Source organism: Ceratotherium simum, chromosome 34 (assembly GCF_057802395.1).
Source record: "Ceratotherium simum simum isolate JZ-2026a chromosome 34, ASM5780239v1, whole genome shotgun sequence".
Lineage (NCBI taxonomy): Eukaryota > Metazoa > Chordata > Mammalia > Perissodactyla > Rhinocerotidae > Ceratotherium > Ceratotherium simum.
In genome coordinates this window covers 10,519,859-10,532,068 of record NC_141933.1, presented here as the reverse complement: position 1 = coordinate 10,532,068, position 12,210 = coordinate 10,519,859, and the positions used below count along the sequence as shown (strand labels likewise).

Genomic DNA, 12,210 nt, shown 5'->3' with positions numbered 1-12,210 from the left:
GTCACCCTGGGGGGAGGCTGACAATTTAAGACAGATTCTGATGGGTTGCCCTTTACCCATGTTCAGGTTTGAAAATCTTTTCTCCAATTTAAGAACAGGATGAATTCTCCTGTTAAGTGAGAGAATGAAGCCCCTGAACCCAAATTTCAGGCCCTGTCACCATTCATAAATCTGGGAAGTAAGGTCAGTGTGGAGGCAGACTTGGTTCCTCTCACAGGTGCTACTCAACCCACCCACCCAGCACACCACGGTTCCAGAACTGAGTGGGCTCCAGGAGCCTGACCCACACCGTCCTAGGCACTCCCTGCAGTTGTGATAAATGGTACGCAGGACAGAAATGGGCTGCTGAGGTGGAGGAGCAGGGCGAGACCTGCTGTACTGGCCAGAGAAGGCACCTCTGAGAAGGTTGCATTACTTCTGGGGAGGGGAAGTACTGGGTAGGAAGAGGATTATTACCGGGTAGAAATTAGAGGCAACTGTAGTGTTTATTAAACTAGCAGCTTTATTGCCCTTTAGGGCCCTGTCTTCACTTTAGGAGATTTCGAAGTGCTTGAGGGAGGAAAACCTGTAAGAAATGATGGAGATCAGGGAACAGGCCTTGGGCATCCCGGAGTGGAGTCACGGTGAGAGTGTGGTCAGCCTGGGAGGCAGCCGCCACAAACGTCAGAAGTGGCTCAGCCTCTGGCCTCTGTTCAGCACTGCTCAGTCCTCTCAGCTCCTGGGTCACCCGAGCCTCAGTCGCCAGCCACTCTGCTCCTGTGCCAGCGCCACCTCCACCTCCTTCCTTGGTTTGCTGCTGCAAGCGTCTCCGGGCACGCCGCCGCCCCTGCCACACTCGGTGCCACAAGGCACAGCGCCAGCTCACTGAGGAGAGCAACACCCCCTTCCCTGTCTCACCTTGGGACCCTTCTCGGGCCACCTCAGGTCCTTGGGGCCCCTGCTCTGCCAGCGCTACATGGCTTGACTGCCCCTCTTCTCCCGTGGCTAGATGCTTGCTTGTCAGGAACAGCTCCCCTGGCTGCCCAGGGCTCCGCATGGCCCAGTCCTGCACCGTCTCTCCAACCTCTATAACCATTTCTTCCACCCCATCTTCGCCGTGGTCCCCTGCACATTCCTGCTGCTCCTCCTTCCCCTCCTCACAGCTTTTTTCCTCTCCATCTAGTTTCAATCTTTTGCTTGTCCCTCCCTGGGGAGACTCCCCAGTTCCACCTCCCTCTGACCGCAGTCTCTTGGTTCCCTGTTCTATATGGCACCCCAATGCTTCTCTTAACACCTGGACCAGGGCAGCAGTGAGCTGGGTGAAGGGAGCAGCAGGTAAGGGGATGGGTGTTGCAGACAGCAGGGCACTAGGGGAACTGGGCTGCAGGAGGGGGAGCAGCCCCCAGTCCCGACCCCGGGAGGAACGGCGCTGGTACTGGAGGCTTCGGCAATAATTGGCTGCTGCTCGGCAGCAGTTCTGTAGCCGCCCAGCCACCCGGCTGGTCACATTGGCTGCCACATTGTGGCTCAGGTCAAAGGGGTCCTGGAGATTCATGGGGCCAAGGCGCAGACCCTCCCAGAGATTAGAGGGCAGGCCCCCTGCCACAGGCAGTGCCTGACCCTCCCGCAGGGACAGCAGTGAGCCACGAAGATCCCAGCAAGAGATGCAGGAGAAGAACTGGGCTAGCAGGGAACCTGGAGCAAGAGGAAAACCAGGGAAAAGGGCCACAGCTGAGATAAGCCCTGCAGCAGAGCCATTCCCTCAGCAGGACTTTCTTTTTCCCTTCCAAGGGGCTCAGAAGAGTGCCCAGAAGCCAGGCTCCTCTGATCCCTATACACAAGAGGTCAAGCCTCTCTCCCTGTGCCCCCAGCCACGTCCTGCCCCAGATGCTGCTCCTTCCCCTTGCTAACAGTGTAACCTTGGGCAAGCCACTTAATTACTCCAAGGCATAGTTTCTTCATCCGTCAAATGGCAATAATATTAGCTCTCACACGAGGTTGCTGTGAGAGCCATGCCTGGCACACAGTAACTGTGGGAGGTATGTTTCCTACTATTGTGATTAACATCATTTATTAGTCCTCTACCAGGCTCCCCAGACTCACTCAGGGGCTCCTTATTGGTGCTGGGCTCCAGTCTCGAGGCATCCCTGGGGAAGCTACAGTCCCAGCCATCAACCTCTACCTGTTCACCCTCACCTGTGAAAGTAAAAAAGGTGAGAGTCAGTCCAGAAGCAGGAAAATGGGGATGGAAACGGGGGTGATAGCAGAGACATCTGATTCCCAGGGTAGCTTAGTGTGTCTAAGCGAGATGAAGAAGAAGAGAGAGAAAGCTAACAAGATCGAAAGTGGAGGCTGGGCTGCTGTACCTGCTTTCTGGGTGAGCTGGGCCACAGTGGGCAACACAGGAGGGTCCCTGGTCTGAAGGAAATAGATCACGAGCAAGGTCAGGGCGTAGTTATTGAGAAGGGGGCCACTCCCTGGGTAAATAATCAATAATTCCAGTTAGATTAGAGGTGCCTCCGATCCCCTCCTTGGCGGTTTTCTCAACCCCGGTTCCTGTACCTGCCTGTCTTTCTCTCCCTGAATCCCTGCCTTTGCCCCGACACCAACCCAGCCCCAAGTCTGTCTTGATTCATTCTCACCTGCCAGCCCTCGACCCTGAGCCCAGCAGCGGAAGGTGTACACGAGGGGCCGTACTCGTCCATCCAGCTCAGAGCAGAGACTCAGAAAGCGGGAGTTATGCAGGGCCAGCCTGGGACAAAGGGAGACAAGGGTGTGAGGACTTGGGAACCCTCTGACCTATCACCCCCAGCTCTCACTCCAGACTTGCGCACCGGGGGCCAGCTGAAATAAGGCCAAAAGAGGGTTTCCAAAGTGTTTGCTGACACACTGGTCTTGTGAGAGGATGTACAAAACACCAAATGTGTTTGGGAAACACTACATCCTAAGAATGTCTTGGACATTCACAGAGCATGTTATTATAAGGCTGCTCGGAGCCTTTAGTATGCAAAGCAACAAAGACAGGAAGGGAGGGAGAATGGGAGGACAGGAGAAAGAGAAGGAAAGAGGCAGTAGGGGAGGAGGGGGAAGGAAGAAACCTGTGCATTTAACTTAGCATTTCCCAAACATATTCAACCATGGAACTCTTTTCTAAATCTCTTAAAAATAGTATTCTAAGAAACACACTTTACGAACATTGACGTGGAAGCCAGAAAGGAGATGAGTGGCAGAAAGGGGGATGGGACCAAACAAGGATACCCTCGAGGCTCAGGAGATGCAGGACAGTCCCACACCAGGGCTCCCTCCTCAGCCACCCCGGAATGCTCAGCTGGCCTTCCCCAACCACCCTCTTAAACAAAGGTACCGGTTACTGAGGGAGACGTCACCGTGGAGACCTGAAGGCCGATGGCAGAACTTGACCACAGGACGTCGGGCAGAGGGCACTGTTTGGACTCGGTACACTCCAGGGACACAGCCCCGAAGAATGGATCCCACCAGCTCCAGCATGGCTATGCCCTCCGTTTTCTCCCCGTTCAGGGCCTCCGTTCGTTCCAGAGCCTTCCTCGGGTCCGCCTCGCCCCGGTCCTCCTGCAGTGGTGAGGCTGGAGGCAGGGACTGGGGAGAGGCGAGGGTCTCAGAGGCCAAAGCAGAGTCCGGAGTCCGTGGTGCCAGGGAGGAAGATGGGATTTCAAAGTCCAGGGCTTCTGAATCTTGGGGAGAGGCTGGAGGCTGCGAGTCTGGAGGGGAGGCTGGGGTGCAGGCCAGGGCTTGAGGATCCACTGGGGACGCAAGGGCTGAGTCCAAGGATGGAGAGTCAGGAGCCTTTGGGGCTGGCTGGGGATGGAAATGAGCTGAGTGAATGCTTCTCCTGCTGTACCCCAAACCAGGAACATTCCCGTCCCCAAGATATATCTGTTACTTACTGCTTACCTGCCAGGCCCTATTCTAAGGGCTTTATATATATTAAGTCATTTAATCCGTACAATATTTTTTTAATTAAAAATAACCTTTTAATGCCATACAATAAATGGTCTGTATTCTGCAAAAATATCATTGTAATGAAAGATAAAAAACGGCAGAGGAGGGCCGGCCCTGTGGCTTAGCAGTTAAGTGCGCGCGCTCCGCTACTGGCGGCCCGGGTTCAGATCCCGGACGCGCACCGACGCACCGCTTCTCCGGCCATGCTGAGTCCAAGTCCCACATACAGCAACTAGAAGGATGTGCAACTATGACATACACCTATCTACTGGGGCTTTGGGGGAAAAAAAAAAGGAGGAGGATTGGCAATAGATGTTAGCTCAGAGCCAGTCTTCCTCAGCGAAAAGAGGAGGATTAGCATGGATGTTAGCTCAGGGCTGATCTTCCTCACGAAAAAAAAAAAAAAAAAAAAAGGCAGAGGAACTGTTCCAGATTAAAAAAGACAACACAACAGTCCATTGTCAAAGTAGCTGACCCAATTGGAGAATGGAATGTAGATTAAAGTCTGGTAAAGTTGTACACTTGTACCAGTGTAATACTTCCTCAACTTGATAATTGTGCTGTGGTTGACACTAGAATATCTTGGTTCTTAGGTGCCACACACTGGAATAGTAAGAGGTATAGGATAATGATGGATGCCACCTACTCTCAAATGATTCAGAAAACAAAAATAATGTGTTTGTGTGTAGACAGAGAATGATAAAAGAAATTTTATTTTAAAAATAACCCCTTTTGCAGGGCAGAAGGTATCTGGGAACTTCGTACTTTCTGCTCAATTTTACTGTGAAACTAAAACAGTTCTAAAAAATAAAGGCTTTTAAAAACATAACTGGGCCGGCCCGTGGCTTAGCGGTTGAGTGCGTGCACTCCGCTGCTGGAGGCCCAGGTTCGGATCCCAGGTGCGCACCGACGCACCGCTTGTCCGGCCATGCTGAGGCTGTGTCCCACATACAGCAACTAGAAGGATGTGCAACTATGACATACAACTATCTACTGGGGCTTTGGGGGGGAAAAATAAATAAATAAAATCTTAAAAAAAAAAAAAAAACATAACCCTTGGGGCCGGCCCAGTAGGACAGGCGGTTAAGTGCGTGCACTCTGCCGCAGCGGCCCAGGGTTCACCGGTTCAGATCCCGGGTGCACACCAACGCACTGCTTGGCGAGCCACGCTGTGGCAGCGTCCCATATAAAGTGGAGGAAGATGGGCATGGATGTTAGCCCAGGGCCAGTCTTCCTCAGCAAAAAAAGAGGAGGATTGGCAGATGTTAGCACAGGGCTGATCTCCTCACAAAAAAAAGAAAAGAAACATAACCCTTTCCTATTCCACAAGCAGATAGATGTCAGAAAATACAGATAAGCAAAAACTTAACCCAGAAATTACCTTATTGTATGTCCTTTTATATATACTTTTTCCAAAATAAGATAAGATACACACCATTTTGAAATCTAGTGTTTTCCTGTTATAAATGCTATCTATCCCATGGCAATTCATTTTCATCCTATCGAGTACCCAGCCACATTCACATTTCTCCAATTACAATAACCCTGTCAGGTGGGTCCCACTGTCTCCATTTTACAGATGAGGAACTGAGGCATGAGAGGTAACTGCTTGCCCAGAGTCACATGACGCTTCCCAACTGCCTCCCTGGTCACTCACCTGGGGCTCTTCCAAGTCACCCAGATCCAGGAAGAGGTCAAGATCACAGCCGTGGACGTCGAAGCTATTTATGGAAGAGCCAAAGGGATGGACCACACAGCCTGGGTGCCGAGTGGAGAATAAAGGTCAAGAGACATTGGGAAGAGTAGAGGGTGAAAGGACATACTGGGGCATGAAGGAGGAAGAGCAAACAAACACACCACTAGCTGAGGGGAGACTGGGTGCAGACGCAGGAGAGGGAAGGACAAGGAGGGCACAGACACAGTGAGGGAGGTGACTCACCAGGGAAGAACTCTGTGAAGACCTCCTGCATCAGGGCCACCACGAGGCTCCGAAGCTGCCGCTCAGCCTGGGACAACTCCCTCAGCCCCACGAGCTTTACCATTTGTGCCCCCACGTCAGGGGCCTCAGCGAGTGCTTTGGCCAGCTGGTGACTGTCGGGGGCCGCTCCCTTGGGGGATTTGGAGGCGGGGCTCTGGAACTCTTTCTGCTCCCGTGGTCGGACCCGCAGGCGATGTCCTCCCAGGCTGTGCTGGGGCTGTGACAGGACAGCTTCCCGGGCACCCACATCCCCCATCTCCACGATGGCAAACACTCCCTGGCAAACCACAACAGGGGCAGGGATGATGGTTTTGGAACCAAGAATCCAGACACACAGTCTGATAGTGGGTGGGAATCTTTGAAGTGGGGACCACCCTATAAATTGAGAATATTTGCTTAATGTTTCTGTAACAACAGGGAACATATTTAGAAAAGCAATTCTCTCCCTCACTTCTATCCCACACATTTTACTCTCAGCCCAGCTTGCCTCTGAAAATCTCATTTGACTTGTTTCATCCTCCCCTCCTCTTGCCAGTAATGTGATTTCACTGTTATACCATGACCCATCAATCCCCTAACTTTTCCTGCTTTAATTAGACTCTTAATATTGATTAAGAATCCATGTAATGAGCACTGTGCTAGGCATAAATACAAACACATAAACCCTATCTTTGACAAACTTACCATCCAGGAATAACAGCAATAAGACAGCATGCTGCTATGATTTGGCTGAGTTCAATGAAATTTTTGGGCCACGTTTTTTTCAAAAGGTAAAATGTTAGCAGGAGCAGGAAAAGACATGACTGCTTTGGGGCAAAAGTCCATATTCTTTTATATTCTCTTCAGTGGTAAAGCTAGAGCCTCATCCTGCCTATAAAAAGGTACCCTCCACAGTAATCAAGACAGTGTAGTAGTGGCATAAAGACAGACATTCATATGAAGGGAATGTTATTGAGACTCCAGAAATAAACATGTACATCTATGGTAAACCATTTTCAACAAAGGTACTAAGAACATTCGATGGGGAAAGAACAGTTTTCTCAACACATGGTGCTGGGACAACTGGACAGCCACATGCAAAAGAATGATGTTAGACCCCTACCTCACACCATATAAAAAATTAACTAGGGGGATGGCTTCGCCACTACACAGGCCTGAATCACAGATGGGGAATGAGTGATAACGGGTATGCAATTTCTTTTTGGGGTGATGAAAACATTCTGCAATTATATAGTAGTGATGGTTGCAGAACTTTGTAAATATACTTACAACCACTGAATTGTATACTTTAAAAAGATGAATTTTATGCTATGTAAGTCATATCTCAATTGAAAATAAAAGGGGGTACCCTTCCTACTCTCACTTCTACCCTTGTGCCAAACAGAGCAAAGAACCAAAGTGAAACCAAGGAGAAAGGCAGCCACTTGGACCTGCCCAGGCCGATCTTCTGACTCTGAGGAATCACACAGCTCACCAGCCTGTGGTTCAACACCAAGTATACAACCAAAGGCCCAGCTAGAAATTAGGTGGCTCTATGCCTGGCCTTGTCTCTGTGCACATATTTCTCTCAAGAATCCCACAGAAGGCATCAAGAATGGCAGGATTAGCAGATTCAGAAGCTGTGTCCTGGACATTTATCTCCTCTCAATACCAGCATCCCCAGCTAGAGTCACCATTTAATGAGGGCTTATTATAAACCAAACAGGTCACATAAGCTATTTCTAAGTCTCATAAGACTCCTACAAGGTATGTATTATTATTCCCATTTTACAATAAGTAACTTGTGACTGCCTCCCAAGTAGGGGCTTAAACCCCCAAATCTCCACTTCCCAGTGACGATCTCCCTCAAGGAAATGTCGTGGAAGGGCTGGCCTGGTGGCATAGCAGTTAAGTGCGCATGCTCCGCTGCGGTGGCCCAGGGTTCGGATCCCGGGCGTGCACCGACACACTGCTTGTCAAGCCGTTCTGTGGCGGCGTCCCATATAAAGTAGAGGAAGATGGGCACAGATGTTAGCCCAGGGCCAGTCTTCCTCAGCAAAAAGAGGAGGATTGGCGACAGATGTCAGCTCAGGTCTAATCTTCCTCAGCAAAAAAAAAAAAAAAAAAAAAAGGAAATGTGGAGATCAAATGAGGTATTGTATGTAAAGTACTTAGCACTAATTTGTACACAGTAATTGCTCAATAAAAATTTTATTCATTATTGTTATAATAATTAGAAGCCTCAGAAACTCGAGGTTTAAGTTCAGGAAAAGATCATTCTTTATAACTGAAATAAATATGACCAAAAATGGGGACACTGAGCTTTCTTTTTTTTTTCCCCCTTTTTCTCCCCAAGGCCCCAGTAGACAGTTGCATGTCATAGTTGCACATCCTTCCAGTTGCTGCATATGGGATGCCGCCTCAGCATCACGGGACCAGCGGTGCATCAGTGCGCGCCTGGGATCCGAACCCGGGCCGCCAGTAGCAGAGTGCGTGCACCCAACCACTAAGCCACAGGGCCAGCCCTGAGCTTTCTGAAGAAGTAACCTGGGGCAGACACTGCCAATTGCCCACCCAGTATACATTCTCCCTTTCTTCCTTACTAACAGAACCCCAATTTTTGTTCAGAAGGGCAAAGTGCCCAGCTAAAAAAAAACTTCATTTCCCAGGCTTGCCTGTAGCTAGGGATAACCATGCAGTAGAGTTCTGACCAATGAGATATAAGTAGAAGTCTACTGAAGAAGCCTCTGGAAAAGGTATTTTCCTGGGAAATAAAGAAAAGGGGGGGAGGGTTCAGACTCAGCAGACAATGGCTTTTATACTCTGCCCTTCAACCTGCCCTTCTTCTTGCCTTAGGATGTGGAAGTAGCATTATCACAACCCTGAAGTGAGAGCCATGTGCCAATAATGACAGAGCAGGAAAACAGTAAAACGCTGGACTGCCTAAGTCTGGACTTCTCGTTAAAAGAGAACAATTAAACCCCTTTTGTTTAAGCCATTGTGGGTCAGCTGCTGAATGCAATCTCTAAGAAAAACACACCCCACCCTATCCTAAGAGAAGACCTGGGCTGCTAAGGAGATGTGGGATCACCTAAGCCACCCCTACAGAACTAGAGTGCAGCCTCAGAACTACAGTTATGACCACAGAACACAACACCACAACAGTGAACTTTCTTCAAGGGACTAAAGAGACACTGACAAAAGGTCTGCATGGAAGCAAGACAAAAAGGACCACAAAGAACAAGCTTGTTTGTCTAGCACTGTCCAGAGAACAGGGTGTTCTGACCAGACAACCTCAGTACCTCTCAGTATAAGTTACTAAACTGCTAGCTGGTCTATCAACCAGTCTCTTGTGGGGTTAGGATACATCTCCCAATGGTATGGTCACTGTAATTATTCATTCAACTATCTACTTTATCCACTAAACTGTAAGCTCTGTGCAAGCAGGGACCACATATACCCTATTCACTACTCAGAATGCAGCTCTAAGCACTGTGCCTAGTACAAAGTTAGCAGTTAATATTTGGCAAATAAAAGACTGACTGAAAAAATAAATGACCAACAAGCCCCCAGTGACAGAATCTGATGAACTGATAAAATCCCAGCAGGGGCTGGAGGGTGAAGTGGGGCTCACAAAGCTGGACTAGCCCAAGTACTGCAGAGGTGTCCACCAAAGACAAGCCACACGGGGAACCAGCCCAAACAGGGTGCTGGCTTCTCTCTTGTTTCTTTTGGTATGCAGCACACTTGACTCATTCTTTACCCCGAGAGCCATTCGCTCTACCTTGTCCTTGTCCATGACAACACTGGCCACAGGTCCAAATGCCTGGAAGTACTCAGAGAGCTGAGTAGAATCCACATCCCGGGGAAAGCCACTGACAAACACGCTTCGAAGTCCCTGGGCCTTTCGGGCAGCTCGTAGCTCTACCAGGTGCCGGTGCTTCCGGCCTCCCAGGTGGGCATCTAGGCTGGGTCCTGCAAAGACATAAGTGTGAGACAAAAACATCTGAATCACTCTTCAGTGTACCTACCCCCTGACTTGGTTCTCTGCATGCCTAAATCCTACTGATCCTTCCAAGCCAGAGAAAGTGTGACCTTTGAATTTACAAAGTTCTGGCTCCTCTCACTTTCCTCTCTTGTCCATTTGTCGATATAGGGCATTCTCTCTAAGTGGTCCCCAGGAGAACAGGCTACACTACAAGTATTTCTTAAACCTCTGTAAGTGCTAGGTAGAGCAATATCTGCAAGTTGTAAAGAAATTAACAGGTAACTTATCCAGGTCATAAACAGAAGAACTAAATAAATCAGGACCCTAGACTATTCCCTCTGAGTATGGTGTAGACACTGCAAGTGCAGGGTCTGACATCACCCTGCCCAAGTTCAAATCCCAGCTTTGTCAAGCTGTGTGAGATCTTGGGCAAGCTTCTTTTTTTTTTTTTTTTTTGTGAGGAAGATCAGCTCTAAGCTAACATCCATGCCAATCCTCCTCTTTTTGCTGAGGAAGACTGGGCCTGGGCTAACATCTGTGCCTATGTTCCTGTACTTTATATGGGACCCAGCCACAGCACGGCCTGACAAGCTGGTGCTTTGGTGCACACCCGGGATCCAAAACCGGGTCACCAGCATCGGAGCACGTGCACTTAACTACTACGCCAGGGGGTTGGCCCTTGGGCAAGTTTCTTAACCTCTCTGTGCATCAGTTTCCTCAGATATAAAATGGAGATAATAACAGTACCTACTACAAACGTATTACATATATAACACTTGGCAGAGTCTGGTACATGGTGAATGTAGGATAAGTTAGCTGCTATTTTTATTTTTATTATATTCTGAGTCACTGCTCCATGTAACCAATGTAGACGTGGAGCCAAAGAAGACCATCTTGGATTTCTGGCTTGCCCTACTGGACAGATAGTGCCATTCACAAAGAAAAAGAAGAACAGAAGATTCTGTTTCGGGAAGATCATGATTCCAAACTTCAAAAGTGGAATTTGAGGTTTCATAGAGCCCCTTGTACTGTCGCACAAGGACCTTGTTTACTTTTCCAAACCCACCTTCCAGGCATGCAAGGCATGCTACTTCACCCATCTCTGCCTTTGGGTAGCTCCTCTGTAGGGCGTCCGTGACTTAACTACTACCTTCTCTGTGGTTCCAGAGCTCTCCAAATATATCTATAGAGCACCGAAATTGTCTCCATCTCTAGATGGGCAGCTCCTTCATCTCTGAATCCCCTCTCCCCACCCTAGAGCCCAGGAGAGTACCAGGCACAAAGAGAATGTCCAACAGATGACGGTTAAAGGGTCAATAAAATAGCGAGGCTTTCGTCGTGGAGATTTCGGATACTGGGAAGGAGAGGGGCAAGGTGGTGGGACTTTGCTCACTCTCTAATCCCTTCGGACGGGCGGAGTGAAAACGGAGGTGAGTGACCCTACAACCGACTTGACAAGAACCATGACCTATAACCATAACTTTCGCTAAGACCCAGAGACGAAAGCCCACAACCACCCCCCTGTCTAGCCACCGCTTACGGTTGGCTGTAGTGACGTGGCAGAGGCAGCAGCGGAAACCCCCACGCGGCAGCGATTCGACATCCGAATCCACCGCCGCCATCACGACTCTCCGGTACCGACAAAATACTACCACCTCTGCCAGCACCGGAACTCACTTCCACAAATCGCAACGCGCCCGGAAGCAACTTCCGCCAGTCCACAGGAAGTGACGTACATCGGCCAATCGCGCGCGCGCACTCCTCCGGAAACCAAGCTTCTTCGACTCAGGGTACCGTTTCCAGACTGTGTTAACTCAACCGGCTGTGGAAAAAGCCGCCCATCTAAGATGCTTATCTGCATGCGGTAAGCTGATTGGTGTACTCTGAACTGTTCAGGCGTTGATTGGCCCAAAGAATCGTGAATATTCATAACAGTGGCCACAAAGGCCGGCGCCGGGTTGCGTGCGGGCCCCCCTCCTTGACAGCCGGCTGTTTCTATGCTGGGTGGTCGTGGGCGGGCTGTGCCCTCCTTCAAGGGGCAGAAGAGCCCCGCGCTGTTGTATCCTCAACCCCATATTTACCTCGCGAATAAAGGCGGAGGATGAGCAGCCTCTACGAAGCCCAGGGCTGTCCCTGGATTCTCCAACTCCTCAGGGCTGTTACTCTCTCCCTCTGCCCTGGGTCCTCCCCCAAAATGGGTGGTCTGCGACCCCTTCCTAGCCCTGCTTGGGGAGCTACGCCCCCACTGGGCACCTTGCGGACTCCACGGGGCCACAGCCAGATCGCTGCTGTCCTCGTGAGCTGGGCT

At 49.9% G+C, this 12,210-nt stretch overlaps 1 protein-coding gene across 1 annotated transcript; it reads right to left on the bottom strand.

Moving 5' to 3' along the window:
* Positions 1–481: 481 nt before the first annotated feature.
* Positions 482–11,587, bottom strand: TUT1 (terminal uridylyl transferase 1, U6 snRNA-specific). Its single transcript, XM_004437477.3, has 9 exons — positions 11,443–11,587; positions 9,699–9,889; positions 5,897–6,212; positions 5,615–5,715; positions 3,344–3,813; positions 2,622–2,731; positions 2,346–2,456; positions 2,083–2,175; positions 482–1,674 (listed from the first exon to the last, which is right to left on the bottom strand). Exons 1-9 carry the CDS (start codon positions 11,522–11,524, stop codon positions 527–529), a joined length of 2,622 nt encoding a protein of 873 aa, XP_004437534.2. The 5' UTR covers positions 11,525–11,587; the 3' UTR covers positions 482–526.
* Positions 11,588–12,210: the final 623 nt, after the last annotated feature.

Excerpts from the sequence above, each read along its gene's own strand:
- TUT1 (XM_004437477.3), bottom strand. The coding sequence starts at position 11,524 with ATGGCGGCGGTGGATTCGGATGTCGAATCGCTGCCGCGTGGGGGTTTC. Across the intron at positions 9,890-11,442 it reads CCACGTCACTACAGCCAACC|GACCCAGCCTAGATGCCCAC; the intron begins GTAAGCGGTGGC and ends ATGTCTTTGCAG. Across the intron at positions 2,457-2,621 it reads TCAGGGTCGAGGGCTGGCAG|GGAGTGGCCCCCTTCTCAAT; the intron begins GTGAGAATGAAT and ends TTATTTACCCAG.